We start from the raw sequence: 20484 nt of genomic DNA, 5'->3' as shown, positions 1-20484 counted from the left end.
TTCCCCAGGCTCTGCCAGAGATAGGCCTGGAGCACAATGTTTTGCTATATCACTCTGCTAGAGAGTTAAAAAGCGGTAGCTGGCAGACACAGCCATCACAAGAAAAGAAATCTGCAGACCAAGATCCCTTATGAATATAGATGCAAAATTCTGTTTTAAAAAGGATTTAAAAAAATTTTTACATAATCTCTACATTCAACGTGGGACTTGAACCCAGAACCCTGAGATCTAGAGTCACGTGCTCCACAGATTGAGCCAGTCAGGTGTACCTCCCCCATCCCTTTTTTAAAAAAGTAAACTATATGCTCAATGTGAGGCTTAAGCTCACAAACCTGACATTTAGAGTTGCATGCTCTACTGATTAAGCCAGTCAGCTTCCCCTAGGTGCAAATTTTTTAAAAAATATTTTTTAAAATTTAAATTCAATTAGCCAACATAGAGTACATTATTAGTTTCAGAGGTAGAGTTCAGTAATTCATCAGTTGCATATCACACCCAGTTAGATGCAAAAATTCTTTTTTTAAAAAAAGATTTTATTTATTAGAGAGAGAGCACAAGCAGGGGGGAGCAGGAGAAGGAGAAGCAGTCTCCCCACTGTGCAGGGAGCCTGATGCAGGGCTCCATACCAGGACTCCAGGATCATGACCTGAGCCGAAGGCAGACACTTAACCACTGAGCCACCTAGGCACCCATAGATGCAAAAATTCTTAACAGGGGTGCCTGGGTGGCTCAGTCAATTAATTGTCTGCTTTCTGCTCTGGTCATGATCCCAAGGTCCTGGGATCAAGCCCTGCATCTGGTTCCCTGCTCCACAGGGAGTCTGTTTCTCCCTCTGCCTCTTCCCCACCTCCCCTGGCTCATGCTCTCTCTCTCTCGTTCTCTCTCTCTCTCAAATAAAATAAAAATAAAATCTTTAAAAAAATTCTTAACGAAGTATAGCAGACTGAATCCAGCAATATATTTAGAGGATTATATAACCTGACCAAGTGGAATTTATCCGACAAATGAATGCAAAGGTGGTTCAACATGTAAAAATTGATCAATTAATGTACTAAATCACATTTGCAAACTTAAGGGGGGGTAAACATATGATCATTTTAACTGATACAGGAAAACAGTATGACAAAACCCAACACCCTTTCATGATAAAAATGTAATGAAATAAGAGCATCAATGTAATAAGAGCATCGATGGGGCACCTGGGTGGCTCAGTGGGTTAAAGCCTCTGCCTTCAGCTCAGGTCGAGATCTCAGGGTCCTGGGATTGAGCCCTGCATCTGGCTCTCTGCTCAGCGGGGAGCCTGCTTCCCCCTCTCTCTGTCTCTGCTTGCCTCTCTGCCTACTTGTGATCTGTCTGTCAAATAAAGAAATAAAAAATCTTAAAAAACGAGCATCTGTGAAAAACCCACAGTAACCATTATACTTCATGGTGAAAAACTGAAAGCTTTCCCCTATGATCAGATTGCCCAGGTTCCCCACTTGTATTCAACATTACACTGGAAGATCTAGCCAGAGCATTTGGGCACGAAATAGATATAAAAGTCATCCAAATGGGAAAGAAAAAATAGTACTATGTCTATTTGTAGATGATATGATTTTACAAATAGAACATCCTAAAGAATCCACAAAAAATATATTTAAGTTAATAAACACATTCAGCAAAGCTGCAAGATATAAGATCAACACAAAAAAATCAGTGGTATTTCTATGTGCCGGCAATGAACAATCTGAAATAAAGTTTAAGAAAACAATTTTATTTACAATAGCATCTAAAAGAGTAAAATATCTAGGAATAAATTTAACCAAGTAGTTGAAAGACTTCTACACTCAAATTACAAACATTGCTGAAAGAAATTAAAAAAGACCTAAGTAAATGGAAAAGATCCCATGTTCACGGAGTTAATAAAAGATAACAAGATATAATATTAATATGTCAATATTCCCCCAAAGAGATTCAATGCAAGCCATATCAAAATCCAATGTCTTTTTTTTCTTTAAAGATTTTATTTATTTGTTTGATAGACAGAGATCACAAGTAGGCAGAGAGGCGGGGGGGAAGCAGGCTCTCTGCTGAGCAGAGATCCTGATGCTGGGCTCCATCCCAGGACCCTGAGATTATGACCTGAGCCAAAGGCAGAGGCTTAACCCACTGAGTCACCCAGGTGCCCCTGGCTTTTTTTTTTTTAACAGATATGTAAAAGCTGATTGTGCAATTCATATGGAATTGCAAGGGACCCTGAATAGCCAAAACGATCTTGAAAAAGAACAAAGTTGGAGAAACCATACATCTAGATTTCAATGCTAACTGCAAAGCTATGGTAATCAAAACTGTGTTATTGGCATAGGGACAGATACAGATTAATGGAACAGAATTGAGAGTCCAGGAAGAAAACCATGCATATACATATGGTCAATTAATTTTCCATAAGGGTGCCAAGAACATTCAATGGGGAAAAATAATCTCTTCAACAAATGGTGCTGGCCCAGCTGGATGTGTAAATACATATCCATGTACACATGTATACATGTGTATACACATAAACACATAAAAAGAATGAAGTTGGACTCTTGTCTTCACACCATGTACAAAAATTAACTCAAAATGGATGAAATTCCTAAATGTAAGAACTACCACTATAGAAATTAGAAGAAAGCACAGACATGGGCTCGGATTTGGCCTTGGATGACCTTTGGGCTTGGATGACCTTGGATTTGGCAAAGGAGTCTTAGAACTGACACCAAAAGAATGAGCAGCAAAAGAAAAAAAACAGATCATTGGATTTCATCAAGATTAAAGATGTGTGTATCACAGGACACCATCAAGACAGTGAAGAGACAGCCTAGAGAAGGGGAGAAAGTATCTTCAGGTTACATATCTCATAAGGTTCTAGTATCTAGAATATATAAAGAGTGCTTACAACTCAACAACAAAAACAGGAACAGCCCAATTTAAAAATGGGTAAAGGATTTGAATAGACATTTCTCCAAAGAAGATATGCAGATAGTCAACAAGCACATGAAAAGATGCTCAATGTCATTAGTCATTAGGGAAATGCAAATCAAAACCATGATGAAATACCACTCTGCACCCTCTGCAATGGTTATAATACTAATTAAAAAAATGGAAAACAACAAGTGCTGGTGAAGAGGTAGAGAAATTAGAACCCTTATAAACTGGTGGTGAGAATGTTGAATGGCTGCTGTGGAAAACAGTGTCTGTTATGCATAAAAGTTAAACATAAAATTACTAAATGACCCATCCTAGATATATAGCCCAAAGAAATGAATGCATGTTCAAATTGAACAAATATCATGGATGTCCACAACAACACTGTTCATAGTAACTAAAAGGTGGGGAAAAACCATTAATGTGTCCATTAACAGATTAATCAGTAAATAAAATGTAGCATATACATACAATGGAATATCATTCAGCCATTAAAAATGATGTACTGGGATGTCTGCCTGATTCAATGGGTAGAGCGTGCGACTGGATTTCAGGGTTGTGGGTTTGAGCCCCATGTTGGGTAGAGAGATGGCTTAAAAAGAAGGTCTTAAAAAAATAACGATCTACTGGTGCATGCTAAAACATGGATGAATTTGGAAACATTATGCAAAGTGAAAGAAACTAGAAACAAAAAGTCACTTGTATGTTTCCATTTATATGAAGATAGTCAAATCCATACAGACAGAAAAGTAGATTAGTGGTTGCCAGTGGGAGGGAGGGGAGAAAGGGCCATGACTGCTTAATGGATCTGGGGTTTCCTTTTGGGATAATGAAAATGTTCTGGAACTAGATCATATGATGGTCAGATACCATCATGAATGTTCTAAGTGCCAAATGAGTTGCACACCTTAAAATGAGTAAAATGGCGAATTTTGTATTATGTGAAACAGTACAAATAAAATGGTGCCTGGGACTCCAAGGGCTGTAACATAGCCATTTGTAGAGGCTTGTGATAAGGTTTTCCAAACATGGAAAAACATTTCTGTCACCTTGTTAAGTGAGAAAAGCAGGGTACCAAACTTTCCGTGCAATGTGATCTTGGCCACGTAGAAACAAACAAAACCTGTACCCGGAAGAAAAGAAACGCCAAAGGAAATTTACCAAAATGTTGTCTCTGGGTGGTGGGACTCCAGCTGACTTTGTTCTCATCTTTTTACTTTTCTAATGTTTGCCATGTTTTCTTTTAAGAAAGCATGTACAGTATCACTTTTATAATGGGCAAAACACCTTTTTTTGAAAGCACGGACAACAATAAATGTAATTTAAAATAAAAGGAAACAGGATAGAGGCAAGGAGACACAGAGGAGCCAAATGAAGAGAGAACACGCTTCAGGGGAGCAATCATGCAATTTGGACTTGAAAATTGCCAGGAAACAGATGGCAGTGTCCAAGCAGACATCTGCAATGGATAGTTAAATCATATGCAAAGACACAAGTGGCCTTTGAAGCAGGCCCTGGAGAGGCCCAGCAGAGAAAGCTGCTTGCCTGGCCAAACAGAAGGGCAAAGCCTTTGCCCCCACCTCGTTGCAAACTGGCCTCCTCTGAGCCCTTGCTGGGAGCCCGGGTCGGGGGTGGGGTGGGGTGGGGGGCGCTACAGCAGCAGGGCTCCGTGCAGATGTGCTTGGCTGTGTAAGGGTACAAAAGAGGTTATGGGAGAAAAAAGAGACTTCTAATCATGACAGTGGCAAACATAGCAGCTGACGTTTACCTGGGGCTTCACAGCTGATAAACATTTCACATACATAACATAAATGGCAGTTACATTACTGCATTATCCTTCGTGATGGCCCTGCCAGGAAACTAATTAGTATTCCGATCTTAACCATGGAGGAAGGAGACACAGAGAAATGACGTGGGTTTGGTGCACACTCGCATAGCGCTCACTATGCGCCGCTGTCCTCAAAGCTTTCTCGTGCATTAATTGTCCACGTTGATGCAGCTAGTAAGGGACAAAACTGGGACTCAAAGGTGCGTTTTGGGATTCCACTACACTACGCCTCTGCTGATATCTAAGTAGGACTTAGCTCTGCCCACAGAATCTCAAGTATGGCCCCAAGTGGTTCTGTCCATCCACCCATCTGTCCATCCATCTTTATTTTTCTGATTTTATTTTTTTTAAAGATTTTATTTATTTCTTAGAAAGAGAGAGAGAGAGATCATAAGTAGGCAGAGAGGCAGGCAGAGAGAGGAGGAAGCAAGCTCCCTGCCGAGCAGAGAGCCCAACTCGGGGCTCGATCCCAGGACCCTGGGATCATGACCTGAGCTGAAAGCAGAGGCTCAACCCACTGGGCCACTCAGGTGCCCCTATTTTTCTGATTTTAAATTTGACATATGATTGCATAAAAAGTACAAAAATTACTGAAATAAATAGCATAGAAAGCATAAGTCCCCCTAAATCTCACACCTGAAGATATTCATTCCTTTTTAAAAAAGATTTTATTTATTAATTTGTCAAAGACAGAAGGAGATAGAGTGCACACGTTGGGGGAATGGCAGTCAGAGAGAGAAGCAGGCTCCTTGCTTGGCAAGGAGCCCAGTGTAAGACTTGATCCCACGACCCTGGGATCATGACCTGAGCCGAAGGCAGACACTTAACTGACTGAGCCACCCAGGCACCCCTAAAGATACTCATTCTTAACTGCTTGATGTGTGTTCTTCCAGATTTTTTCTATGCTATGCTAATGCACACATTTTCCTCTTATTTTAAAAAGTAGGATAATACTGTATCTACACTTATGCAATCCGCATTTCATGGAGTACGAAGCCTTGGAAATCTCTCCATGATTGTATAGATCTACCAGATTTGTTTTAATTCTCCATTATATAGAGGTAACAATTGCTTTAGCTAGTCACTTACGGATAGATGTAAAGGTCTTCTTACTTTTTCTCCATACAAACAATACTGCAATAAATATCTTTGTACATGCATCTTTGTATACACGTATATTTGTCTAGGATAAATGGATATAAATGGAATTGCTGGGTCAAAAGTATATACACAGCCATACATGATGAAAATGTTCATAGATACTGATAGATTGCCCTTCAGATAAAAAGACTACTGGGGTCCCTGGCAGGCTCAGCCAGTGGAGCATGTGATTCTAGATCTCGGGGTTGCAAGTTCCAGTCCTGAGTGGGGTGTAGAGATTACTAAAAAGTAAATAAGTAACCTTTAAAAAAAAAGGACTGTATTAATTGGTGCTCCCACCAACAGTGTATTAAAATGACTTGTTTTGACAGATGTTGGCGAGGATGCAGAGGAAGGGGAACCCTCCTCCACTGTTGGTGGGAATGTAAGCTAGTGCAGCCACTCTGGAAAACAGCATGGAAGTTCCTCAAAAAGTTGAAAACAGAGCTACCCTACAACCCAGCATTCACACTACTGGGTATTTACCTTAAAGATACAAATGTAGAAATCTGAAGGGGACGTGCACCCGAATGTTTATAGCAGCAATGTCCACAATAGCCAAACTATGGAAAGAACCTAGATGTCCATCAACAGATGAATGGATAAAGAAGATGTGGTATACACACACACACACACACACACACACACACACACACACACACAATGGAATACTATGCAGCCATCAAAAGAAATGAAATCTTGTCATTTGCAACAATGGGGATGGAACTAGGTATTATGCTGAGTGAAAGAAGTCAATCAGAGAAAGACAATTGTCATATGATCTCTCTGATCTGAGGAATTTGAGAGGTGGGGGTTGTTTTGGGAGGTAAGGAAGGAAAAAATGAAAGAAGATGGGATCGGGAGGAAGACAAACCTTAGGAGATTCTTAATATCATGAAACAAACTGAGGGTTGCTAGGGGGTGGGGGAGTAGGGATAGGGTAGCTGGGTTTTGGACAGTGGGGAGGGTAGGTGCTGTGGTGAGTGCTGTGAAATGTGTAAGCCTATTCACAGATCTGTTCACAGATCTGTTCCCCTGGGCCAAATAATACATTATAAGTTAAAAAAAATATGAAAAAAAATAAATAAAATTACTTGTTTCCTCAGAAGCTCGTCATTGCTGGGTATTCTCAGCCTAAAATGCTATCATTTCAAAGCAGTAAAAATAGTATCTCATTGTAGCTTGTGTTTTAAAACTAGGAAGAGGCCATCTTTTTGTATTTCTGATTCAGTAAGTTGCTTGCTTGTGTCCTATGGCAACTGGCTTTGTATTCGTGTATTACAGAGAGGAGAAGCCCTGTAGACAATAGGGGATTGTGGTACATTCTCTTTTAAGGGACAAATAAGCCCTGGAGATTTACACTCACAATAAAACCTGTTCTTAAACATTGTGCTTGACGTCATATTGGAGGGCTGAGCAGAAATACAGTTGGCCAACCATAATCGATATTCGGTTTCTTAGTGATTATCACCTTGTAGGGTTACCTTTTGATTTATTAGCCACATGAAATATGGTAAGATAATATAATCACATAAGCCAGGGACAGAAATAAACGTTTGCTCACCCACCATGGACAGTTCAGAAATAGCTCCCCGGCAGGTGGATGGCAGGGGCTCCCGCACAGGGAGCGGGGTGCGAGCGCACACGCATGCATATGTGCGCGGGGAGGCAAGGCCTTGCTTGCCTTTGAAAGATACTCAGTGCAGGAATGGAGGGAGACAATCGTGTAGAGCTAGAGAATATCTCGAAGCTCGCACCTGGGGCCGTCTCTCCGAAGCAGGAAAGTGGTCACTTCTGGTCAGCCCCTCTATGTGCTGTTTTGGCTGTCACTTTTAGAGTGCTGGTCCCAAGGTCACAGCCCTAATTTAGAGAGAGGTTGGAATTCCATTCTGCCATAAAGACCTTTTCAGTTTGTCTTGGGCTGTGCTGGGACTGGAATTGCGTGGATGTTGAGCTGTTCTCAGCTATTTGCCTCGGGTCCTGGGGTGCAAGCTTTGTCACAGTGATAGTATCATGATTCACCAATAGCTTCCCAGGAAGCAAAGGGCACACTCAATTAAAATTTTTATAGATATTGCCAAATTGCCCACCAAATGTCTGTGGTGATGGGCATGTTCTTTTTTTCTTAAGACTTCATTTATTTATTTGAGAGCGAGGGAGAGCAAAAGAGAGTGAGCATGAACAGCATAAGGAGCAGGGAGAGGGTAGCAGACTCCCTGCAGAGCAGCGAGCCCAATGTGGGGCTCGATCCTGGGACTCCAGGACGGCGAGCTGACCCAGCTGATGGCAGACGGCCGTGTTCTTCAAGAATGTTCGAGAGGGCTTTGCAGGCATCATTGCCCTTAATTTTCTTTTCTTTTCTTTTTTTTTTTTAGACTTTAAAGATTTTTATTTATTTATTTGATAGAGAGAGAGAGAGATCACAAGTTTTTTTTTTAAGACTTTAAAGATTTTTATTTATTTATTTCACAAGTTTTGTTTTTTTTTTTTGTTTTTTTTTTTTTTTAGACTTTAAAGCCCTTAATTTTCAAACAGTTTTGTATGGTCAGTAGATAAGGCTATTATCTGGCATAGATTATGATGCAAATGGTGGCTTCCTGAGTTGTATGGCCTGGAATCCCCATTTTACTGAAGCAAAGGTTGAGGCATCAGGAGGTTAAGGTCCTTGCTCAAAGTTACGCAGCAGATGAACATCAGACCTGAGATTCCAACTCAGGTTCTTTGACTCCAGAGTCAGTGGTAACTGGGTCCAAGGCCACCTGAAAACTTTTATAAAAAAAGATTTGTTTAGGGGTGCCTGGGTGGCTCAGTGGGTTAAAGCCTCTGCCTTCGGTTCAGGTCATGATCCCAGGGTCCTGGGATCAAGCCCCACATCAGGCTCTCTGCTCAGCAAGGAGCCTGCTTGCCCCTCTCTCTCTGCCTGCCTCTCTGCCTACTTATGATCTCTGTATGTCAAATAAATAAATAAAATCTTTTTAAAAAAAGATTTGTTTATTTCAGAGACACAGAGAGATAGCAGGGGGAGGGGCAAAGGGAGAGGGAAACCAGCAGATTCCCTGCTGAGTGGGGAGCCTGATGTGGGGCTCAATCCCATGACCCTGAGATCCTGACCTGAGCAGAAATCAAGAGTCCGACATTCATCCAATTGAGCCTCGCAGGCGCCCCCCACCAGGAACCTCTTAAAGATATGCAGGCCTTTTGGTGAGGAGACAGAAGGAAGGAGTCGGGGTACACTCAGGGCAGTGCCATTTCTCCCATTCCTGAGGATAAACAGAAGCCTTGCTGCTTCAGTATTGTCCAACTGGTCATCCTCCAGGCCTCTGTCGGAGCCTTCAGTGAGAAACAGTCTCCAGAGAACAAATAAATCAGGTAATTTGGCTCAGGAAAAGGCATTGGAGAAATAAATTGCTGTTGCACCATGAATATAATAAGCCAGTTAGGTAGATGGAAAGAGCTATCCTTTGATTACACGAGTGAAGGTTAGGTAGATGGAAAGAGCTATCCTTTGATTACACGAGTGAAGGTTATGTGCAGCAGATTTTTTAAATCCAAGCTGCCTTTTCCTTGGCCGCCTCTCTGCCAACTTAGCTAAATACTTCTAGCTGCCTCCCCACACTGTCCAGCTGGTGTGTGCTCTGGGAGCACTAATCTGACTTTTCATATTAGCCCAGGCAAAATATAATTACGAAGAGACTCTTCTGCCAGAAAATGTCACATGCCAGTGTCAAATAGAGATGATTTTTATGTATCCACTACTTGGGGTTGGGTTTTTTGTTTGTTTTTTTTTTTTTTGCAAAATAAAATAAAGTTTTATTGACTCATAATAAATAGCATTGTGTCATCTGGGATTGACTATGTGGCCAAAGAAGATACAATTGAATTTTTGTTATCAAAATTTCATTTGCTTTCTCTTTCCCCTTCCCCAAATTTGGGCAGAGGCACTTTCCCTAAAAGGAAAAAGATTGGATTTTTATGGAAGAGCTGACACGTATGTGAGCCTGGCCAACACGGTTCCTGAACTCAGTCGACTCACAGCATGCATTGACCTGGTGTTCGTGGAGGACAAATTAAGTGATTGGATGGCCTTCTCCTATATTGCTAATAATGCCTTCCTGGGCAGAGAAGCCATAGACCTTGGACTTGGAGGAGACCATCAGCAGCTAATACTATACAACTTGGGCAAGACCTTTTATATCCGTTACTCCCTGACTCCCTTTCAATGGCATACGGTATGCTTGGTGTGGGATGGTGTGAAGGGCAGATTAGAGCTCTTCCTGAATACTGAAAGGATACTGGTAATGAGGGATCAACCACAAAGCCTGACACCTAATGGGACTCTGATTCTAGGACATTTTCTTACGAACCGGAACAGCCAGGTAGGAAGGGCCCTGCCTGGCTTCACTGGCAGCTTGTATTACTTTCAGCTCTGGGACCACATCCTGGAGAATGAGGAGTTTCTGAAGTGCGTGAGTGGAAACATTGTTAGCTGGGAAGAAGATGTTTGGCTCATCAACGAGATCACCACAACTGTTGACACGAGACTGCGCTGCTGTGAGTAACTTCTGAACTACCCTCCTTGGCAAGGGTTGATCTTCTGCTCGCTAGTCTAAATAATCCACTCTGGGCCAAGGCTCTGTCTTCCTCAGAGGGGCCCAAGGTTGCCAGTTTTTTCATCTGCTTTTTAACGTAGAGCTAAACTATTTTCTTTCTCTTTGTGTTTTGTCTTTTGTTTTGATATCATTTAAAACTTGCAGAAAATTACAACAGGACAAGGAATTTATACAAGTTCTTTACCCAGATTCACCGATTGTTACTTTGTTTCCCCGGATTTTATTATTCTTCCTCTCTCTCTCTTTCCTCCTCCCCCCCCCACACTTTCTTAATCCTTTAGGAATAAGTTATGGACATAGCGCCTCATTACCCCTAAATAGCTCAGTGTGTATTTCCTTAGAATAAGGACATTCTCTTACTGCTGTACCTTGATATAATATCAGTATTTAATCCATCATTAATATTCAAATTATCCTACTAATTTCTTTTATAGCTATTTTTTCTAGATTTCTCCACTGTTACTATTTCTCCCTCTGAAATTAATAACCAATTTCTGGAAAGGGCCCCTGGGAGGCTCAGTCGGTAAGGGTCTGACTCTTGGTTTCCGCTCAGGTCATGAGCTCATGGGTCGTGGGATTGGGCTTTGCACTCAGTGGGGAGTCTGCTTGAGGATTCTCTCCCTCTGCCTCCTCTCCCCTCAAATAAATAAATCTTTTTTTAAAAACCCAATTTAGGGAGAGATATTTGGAGGCTATGTAAAGATCCTGTTCTTCTCAAACTTTTTTTTTTAAAGGACTGATCATTTTTTTTTTAAGATTTTATTTATTTATTTGACAGAGAAAGAGATCACAAGTAGGCAAAGAGGCAGGCAGAGAGAGAGAGGAGGAAGCAGGTTCCCTGTAGAGTAGAGAGCCCGATGCCCGGCTCTATCCCAGGACCCTGGGATCATGACCTAAGCCGAAGGCAGAGGCTTTAACCCACTGAGCCACCCAGGTGCCCCCTTCTCAAACTTTTTTTTAAAAAAGGTTTTATTTATTTGTCAGAGAGAGCGAGCACAAGCATGGGGAACAGCAGGCAAAGGAAGAAGCAGGCTCCCGGCTGAACAAGGAGCCCAGTGAGGGACTCGATCCCAGGAATCTGGGATCATGATCAGAATGAAAGGCAGATGCTCAAGCAACTGAGCCACCCAGGCGCCCCTGTTAACAACCTTTCACCTAGTCGTTTTACATCTATTATAGATGCTTGCCTCAATGGCTTATACAATAGTCACAAAACACTGATTTTTAAAACTCTGTCATTTTTCAATGTTTATTAGGTAGTATTCTATTGCAAGGAAGAATGTTTTCTTCTTCCACATTTACTTTGATATTCCTTCAGTTGTTATATGTCTGTACCAGCATGAACTCATGGATTCTTACCTTATTCAATGGGTTACAATCTGTTGCCATCATTTATTTTGATGTTCAAATTGGCCCAGTTTGGGCCAGTGGGAGTCCTTCCATCTGGCTCTTGTGTCCTTTTGACACGTTCCCATCATTTTTTGAGTACTTCCTTACTTTCAGCACAAGATGTTATAGGCTCATCTTGTACTTTCTCTGCTCAGAGCAAGAATCAACCATTTTTACCAAAGAGTCCTGGTTCCTTTTAGCAAGGAATGGGATTTATAAACCAATTCATTTTTCTTTCATGAGCAATGATTATGTTAGGAACTTTTGGGGATGGCGTTCTTGGAAAGGCTGCTTGGAGCGACACATATATTTTTCTCCTTCTTTCTAATTTCGAAGAGAGAATAAACGATTGGTTTTCTCTGTCCAACCCTGTTCTCCCCTCAAATCCAAACTTTTCCAACCTCGGCGGCAGTGGTCCTGAGCGTGGGTAAAGTCTGTGATAACAGGATCAAGATGAGATTTTTTCCCCCTCACTTCCTGAAATGTGTACTCATTCTCAGGTTTTATTCACGATTCTTGGGGATTGAGGGTCGTGTCGAGGGAATGCGGGTCAGATCCACGCCTAATAAGTTCTCACAGACTTTGGGGATGTATTTCCACCAGCAGTTTGAATTAATGGCAGAGGCACATGCCAGGGGGCTTCTGGGTTTCTTTGAGATGAGACTAAAGCAAAGAAACAGGAAAGCTATTCCTTTGAGTGACTACCTGGAGACATTTGGTTTTTCTCTTTTCTGAAGCCTTGAAAATATAAAAGAGAGCAGTGTTAGCTAGCTCTGATTACAAAATGGAGCTAGGGACTAGTAGGTTAAGCCTGAACAGCTCACCCAGAGCAGTTTAAAGTTACTTAATCTTTGATCTAAAGAACCGGAAGTCTGGCTCTATTAAATCCTTATGCTTAGCAGTGGTCTTTGAAAACCTAATCTGGCCAGTGAATTGCCATGGCCTTTCCTACCACTTTGCTAGTAAATCACAAAATCTAGCTGATGTTGTTAAAGTGCAAAACAGCCCTCATTTACTTTGGTCTTTTGTATCCTCTTTAATGAACATCCTAGCCTCTTGGGCTGATAGGGTTCCGGTAGGCACAATACACCAATACTCCAGCACAACAAAAAGGAAAAGAAAGCACACCCTAAAATGACAACCTGGAAAAGGAGTAGAAAATATTATTTTTACTTTTCAGGTGTCTTCAGATGTTCTTTCTTTCTTTTTTTTTTTTTTTAAAGATTTTATTTATTTATTTGACAGAGAGAAATCACAAGTAGTCGGAGAGGCAGGCAGAGAGAGAGAGAGAGGGAAGCAGGCTCCCCTCTGAGCAGAGAGCCCAAGGCGGAACTCGATCCCAGGACCCTGAGATCATGACCTGAGCTGAAGGCAGCGGCTTAATCCACTGAGCCACCCAGGCGCCCCTAGATGTTCTTTCTAAACCTTAGACCAGGGCTTTCTAACCTGAGGTCCGGAATGGCCTCGATAGTTGGGCAGAGCTCTTGGAAGGCTTGAAAGTGTACTAAAAAGGCAAGATGGATTCCTCTTTCCGAGGACAGAGTCTATAGTTTCCCTCCTATTCAAAAATAACACGGTAATTGCTACTTTTTATGAAGTTCTTTCCACATGCCAGGCATTTTATAGATGAGGAAAGAGAGGCTCAAAGAGGTTAGAAAAAACTGCTTAATGTCACCTATTAAATAAACAGTGGGGCCAGGATTTGAGCAAAAAGTTATCCGGTTGCAAAGCTTGTGCTCTTTTCACTTCTACCTGCTCACCACTGAAGGAGCTGTAACACCATAGAATTTCTTCTACCTCTGCCCTGGCTGTGTGACATCTGGGGGAGAGGGGACACTTACATGAATAAATACGACTGATTACAACACGGCTAGCTCAGCTTTTGCCTAATAAATTGGTATTTATGGTCTACAGAAGGATTATGACCTTTAAGGAATAAATTTTAATGAGCACATTGCTAGGTTACAAATCTCAATAAATCTATTTACCCATAAATTATATATGTATATATTTATATATTCATGAGAACAAGGCTTTTGGGGAACATTTGCTGAAAACCATGAACCCTACCTGGATTTAATAAACAAGTATTCACAAGAGTTGGCGATGTCTCAGGAATATTTAAACAACACAGTAATAAATAATAACAACAGCAAAGTTGCCAGTCATTAGGGATTTAGTTGTGGAGGTGTTTTTAAGCATCTTTTCTTTACTTTTACAAATTACAAATGCAGGAGGCAACCTGGCTGGCTCAGTTGGTGGAGCATGGGACTCTTGAACTCAGGGTTGTAAGTTCAGTGTACACTTTGGGTGTAGAGATGACTTAAAAACAACACCTTTAGAGACGCCTGGCTAGCTCAGGCAAGGGGGCATGTCACTCTTGATCTCAGGGTCATGAGTTCAATCGTCATGTTGGACGTGGAGTCTACTTAAAAGAAAAATATCTTTTTTTTTTAAAAGATTTTATTTATTTATTTGACACAGAGAGATCACAAGTAGGCAGAGAGGCAGGCAGAGGGGGAAGGGGAAGCAGGCTCCCTGCTGAGCAGAGAGCCCGATTCGGCCTGGATCCCAGGACCCTGAGATCATGACCTGAGCTGAAGGCAGAGACTTAACCCACTGAGCCACCCAGGTGCCCCAAAAAATATCTTTTTAAAAAATATTTATTTGTTTGAAAGAGAGAGAAAGAGTGTGCACTCATGAGTGGGGGAAGGGGCAGAGGGAACAAGAGAAGGGCAAGCAACGCCACCCCACGTTGTGTGTGGATCTTAATGAAGGCTCTCAATTCCAGGATCCTGAGATCATGACCTGAGCCAAAGTCAGACTTGGAGCTGACTGAGCCACCTGGGTGCCCCCAAAAAACAAAATCTTTTTTTAAATATTTTATTTATTTATTTGACACAGAGAGAGAGAGAGAGAGAGATCACCCGTAGGCAGAGACAGGCAGAGAAAGGGGGGAAAGCAGGCTCCCTGCTGAGCAGAGAGCCTGATGCTGTGCTCGATCCCAGGACCCTGAGATCATGACCTGAGCCAAAGGCAGAGGCTTAACCCACTGAGCCACCCAGGCACCCCCCAAAAACAAAATCTTAAAAAAAAATCATGAGTGCAATACATTATGGTTATTAATTATATGGAATTTATTATAAACTCAAACAATACAAAGTGCATGAACTATGAAGTAAAACCTCTCCACAGAGGTGTCTGTTCTTTTAGATTTTTTTAAATGGCTTTATAACAAGTGTTCACCTATGTGTATAGTCCTAAAAAAAACAAAATAAGGGGCACCTGGGTGGCTCAGTGGGTTAAAACCTCTGTCTTCAGCTCAGGTCATGATCCCAGGGTCCTGGGATAGAGCCCCACATTGGGCTCTCTGCTCAGCAGGGAGCCTGCTTTCCCCTCTCTGTCTCTGCCTGCCTCTCTACCTACTTGTGATCTCTGTTTGTCAAATAAATAAATAAAATCTTTTTTTAAAAAAGCCAATATACAAGATTTTAAAAAAACCAAAATAATATGTACGTATGTACAGAATGTTTTACACTCGATGTATTTTATAACTTAATATTATCATGGGCACATCAGTTCATTTAGATCAACCTCATGCATGTTTAGTGCTGCATATACCCATTTTACAGATGTGCTCTGATTTCTTTAACTCACCACTGACGGGCATTAAAGTTTTTTTTTTTTTTAAGATTTTATTTATTTATTTGACAGAGAGAGATCATAAGCAGGCAGAGAGGCAGGCAGAGAGAGAGGAGGAAGCAGGCTCCCTGCTGAGCAGAGAGCCCAATGCGGGGCTCGATCCCAGGACCCTGGGATCATGACCTGAGCCGAAGGCAGCGGCTTAACCCACTGAGCCACCCAGGCGCCCCTAAAGTTTTTTTTTTTTAATAGGATTTTTTATAGGTTTTTTTTTATAGTTTTAAATAATGCTGTGACAAATATCTTTGTACATACATCTTAGTATATGTGGGTTTGCTTTTTCATAGGACACGTTTGTAAGAGTAGAATTTCAAGGCAAAAGATAGAAGTTTTACAATTTAAACTGTCACCACTTTTACTAGTTTATTACTTTATTCATTAAAATGGATTTATTTTTAAAGTAAAAGTAGTAGATAGGCTGGTAAAAATTTGAACAATGCACAAAGATAGAAATTAAAAGTAAAAGCCTCCTTTCTCATCAATATTGCCCTTACCCTAAGTCCTCTCCCTAAAAGTGACGATTTTTAACAATTTCTTACTTATCTTTGCAGGAACAACTGAAAACTTGGGTTTACGTGAATATAGTCTTTGTTTTTCTTTTTCAAAGTTAGGATCATCATTATATGCTCATAGTCTTCATCTTCTTTTATCCATTTAGTTATATATTTTGGAGGCACTCCCATATCAGAAAATAAAGAATATAGAGCTGCCTGCTTATTGGGGAGGGGGATGCTGATTAGTACGACAGAGTAGGGATCTCCTATAATTTATTCATTGAGCTCCCTTTGAAGGACTTTTAAGCTGTTTCCAGGTTTTAGCCATGACAAAAGTCTGTCGTATTTTGAAAAGGAATGGATGGTGACAGGAAATTCTTGAAGTGACCATTAGGGACAGATCACAAGCTCAAATTCCTCTCCAAGTATGTTTAGCATAATTGCTTCATGTTAGCCCAGACACATGGCCCAACGAAGGATTTGTTCGGACTTGAGGATGTAAGAAGATGAAGAGTCTTCCCAAAGATATGCAGATGAAATGACTCCTAGATACGTACTGGAGAAATCACCTTTGGAAAGAATGAAATTACATGAGCTGAGTCCACCCTGGGAAATCCGGACTGTATCAAAACCCAGGGTCCCTGTATCTGTGGAGGTATTGAGTTGCTAAGAGGTATTAATTGATCTCGTGTTCCAGTGACTTTGAATCACTTTATAAATTAACCATTCTTCGAATATGCAGAAATTGATTATATAGTTTATGCACTTTCTAAGACCTTTGTTTGGCCCACTAGGAAGCCCTCTAAGCAATTGTCAGCTCTGATAGGAAAGGTTCCATGGTCGTGGGCTCTATTAGCTAAAAGGCAATTTGGTTTGGCCCTTGTGTATCAATTCTCTGTGCTATCCTTGTTTTTATCACAAAAGATAAGCAAGAGCTGTTTGTAGTTTGCTCGAACCTTCTTATTTGTATTCCCATGCACAGAGTGACGTTCTCCTATAGATTCAGAGATGGAAGCTCTAGCCCTATCTCAGAATTCATTTTTCATGTCCTTGCCTGGAAACTGAACACAGACACCATTTTGAAAAAAAAAAAATATATATGTATATACATATACATATATATATGTATATATATATATACATATATATATATGTATATACATATATATATTTTTTTCATCATCTTAAAGATACTCATTTCATATTTTTTCTACCCCACAGGCAGATCTGTCTGTGGCGGTTCCTGGTCACTATTATCTCACAAATCTAATAAACACACTCATGGTTGAAAGAAAAAAAACAGATGCAATATGTAGGCTAGAAAAACACAAAGATTTAATATGAGGTGATATACCCAAATTACAGGCAGAATTTGGTACCTTAGCAAATGTTCTAGTTAATATTCTCTTGGCAGGTACATCTGCAACAAAATGCCTCATAAATATTCAGCGACTCTATACCTCTGTTCTCCAGCTCCCAATGATTACAATAATACAATTTTGTCTAGAGTGAAGGAGCAAATGGCAATTAAGCCCACAGGCCGCTGTGAATTAGCATGGATTATCCCCACTTTAAACTACAGAGATAGCAAAGCTCATGCAAATCAATTGTGCAAATGATCACTTGTTCATAAACGGGACCAGAATGAATGTGGCAAAACACGTTTGCAAGCCCTTCAACGATGGAGGCCTGACTCCATGGTTTCTGTGGTCCCTCCAGTAGGGATGGACATTCGGTTATCACTCAGCTACATGCATGACGTGGGTTTTTGCATTTGCCTTTTTTTAATTGTGAGAATTGTAGATTCATATGTGGCTGGAGATCCCTTGTACAATTTGCGCAGTTTCCCCCAAGACTAACATCTCACAAAGTTGTTGGTATAATGACCAGAATATTGATGTTGATACAATTCACTAATCTTATTCAGATTTCCCTAGTTCTACTTGGACTCGTGTGTGTGTGTGTGTGTGTGTGTGTGTGTGTGTGTGTATTGAGTTCTATATAATTCTATCACCTGTGTTGATTTGTACATCTACCAACATGGTCAAGGTAGTGGACACTTTCAGTATCTCAGGGTCCTCACTTACCTCCCTCACTTACCTCCCTCCTGTCCTTTCTCTCCACCTCCCTCGGCTCTCCACATCCCTAACCCTTGACAACCACTAATCTGTCTGCCGTTTGTAGGAGTCTGTCATTTTCAAAAATGTTAGTAAATGAAATCAGATGGTAGGTAACCTTTTGGCATCAAAATTTTTTCACTCAGCGTCACCCCCCCCTTGAGATCTGCCCAGCTTATATGTATCCATAGTTTATCCTTTTCCATTGTGGAGCAAGCTTCCATGGTATGGATGCACCACAGTGTGCTTAAACATTCACCTGATGAAAGACATTTGGACTGATTCCAGTTTTTGCCTGTAGCCACTCCCTCCCCCTAAAAACACCCACACCCTGTTATGAGTCTCTGTGTATAGGATTTTGTGTAAACACAAATTTTCATTTCTCCAGGATAAATGCCCAGGAGTGCCATTGCTGAGCTGTATGGTAGTTGCCCATTTATTTTTATTTTTTTAAACTTTATGTTTTAGATTTCTAAAGATTTTATTTATTTATTTATTTATTTGACACAGAGACACACCGAGAGAGGGAACACAAGCAGGGGGAGTTGGAGAGGGAGAAGCAGGCTCCCTGCTGAGCAGGGAGCTCAATTCGGGGCTTGATCCCAGGACTCTGGGACCATGACCTGAGCAGAAGGCAGACGCTTAACCGACTGAGTCACCCAGGCACCGCACCCACTTAGTTTTGCACAAAATTTTCAGGCTGTTTTCCAAAGTGGCTGTACCTTCTTAATATTTCCACCAGCAATGGATGAGTGATCCAGTTTCTCCCATCCTTGCCAGCATTTGGTGTTGCCACTACTTTTTGTTTTAGCCATTCTGTTAAGTGTGTAGTGCGGTTTCATTATGGTTTTCATTGGCATCTCCCTGGTACCTAATGACATTGGATGTTCTTTTCTATGATTATTTGCCATTTATACAACCTCTTTAGTGAACTCTTCGTGTCTTTTGCCCATTTTTAAAAAGATTTTATTTATTTATTAGAGAGAGAGAGAGAGCACAAGCAGGGGGAGTGGAAGAGGGAGAAATAGACTCCCCACTGAGCAGGGAGCCTGTTGTGGGGCTCCATCCCAGGACTCAGTAGCAGGACCTGAGCCGAAGGCAGATGCTTAACCTACTGAGCCACCCAGGTGCTCCACCTACGTTTTTTAAATTTACATTCGTTTTACTGTTGAGTCTTGAGAAGTCTTTATATATATTCTAGTCCTTAGTTGGATATATGTTTTGCAAATATTCTCTCCTAGTTTACAGATTGCTCTTAAAAAGCCTTTTCACATGGGCTTTCATTGAGCAAAAGCTTTTAGTTTTGGTGAAGTTGAATTTATCAATTTTTCTTTTGGTGTCAAGTCGAAGAACACTTTGTTTAGTGCTAATTTTGTACCCTCTAACCTCGCTGAACTCACTTCTAAGTTTCAGATTTTTTTTTAAGATTACTTGGGATTTTCTACATGGACAATCATGTCATCTGCAATGCTTAAATTTTTTTTTTAAATTTTTTATTAAATAAACTCTGCCCTCAATATGGGACTCAAACTCACAATCCTGAGATCAAGAGTTGCATGCTCTACTGACTGAGCCTGCCCAGGGCCATTGCACTGTCTTTTATTTCTTTTTCTTTCCTTACTGGAATGCCTCTGACTTGCAGTACTATGTTGACTAAAAGTGGTTAGAGTGGACATTCTTGCTTTGCTTCCTGTCTTAGAGGGAAGACATTTAGTCTTTCACCATTATGGTTGATTTTATGGGTTTTATTAAAAGAACTATTTATTTATTTATTTGAGAGAGAGAGGGGGGAGAGATCATGTGCACAAGTGAGGGGAGGGGCAGAGGGAGAGGGAGCGAGAACCTCTCAAGCAGATTCCCCGCTGAGTTCAGAGCCTGACGTAGGGCTCAATCCCCCGACCCTGAGATCGTGATGTGAGCCAAAATCAAGAATCAGCCTAGCTGATGGAGCCACCCACGCCCCACCCCGCCCCCCGTTGATGTTAAATGGAGGTTTCTTGGTGATGTTCTTTTTTTTTCAAGATTTTATTTATTTATTTGACAGACAGAGATCACAAGTAGGCAGAGTGCCAGGGAGAGAGAGGGGGGATGCAGGCTCCCTGCTGAGCAGAGAGCCCAATGCAGGACTCGATCCCAGGACCCTGAGATCATGACCTGAGCCAAAGGCAGAGGCTTAACCCACTGAGCCACCCAGGCACTCCTCATCTAAGCAAAACTTATAAAGAATTTTATAATAGTAAATGTGGGGCACCAGGGTG

General features: G+C 41.2%; 1 protein-coding gene across 1 annotated transcript in view; it reads left to right on the top strand.

Moving 5' to 3' along the window:
- ADGRG4 (adhesion G protein-coupled receptor G4) overlaps positions 1 to 20484 on the top strand; it is a 102362-nt gene that overhangs the window by 7421 nt on the left and 74457 nt on the right. Inside the window, 1 exon segment of the mRNA XM_004773685.2 lies at positions 9851 to 10465. Within this exon segment, the coding sequence (XP_004773742.1) occupies positions 9851 to 10465 (615 nt within the window).

This window comes from Mustela putorius, unplaced genomic scaffold (assembly GCF_011764305.1).
Source record: "Mustela putorius furo isolate JIRA1106 unplaced genomic scaffold, ASM1176430v1.1 tig00003899_pilon_pilon_pilon, whole genome shotgun sequence".
In the NCBI taxonomy this organism is placed as follows: domain Eukaryota; kingdom Metazoa; phylum Chordata; class Mammalia; order Carnivora; family Mustelidae; genus Mustela; species Mustela putorius.
The sequence above is the reverse complement of the archived record's forward strand: the minus strand, read 5'-3'. Positions and strand labels throughout refer to the sequence as shown.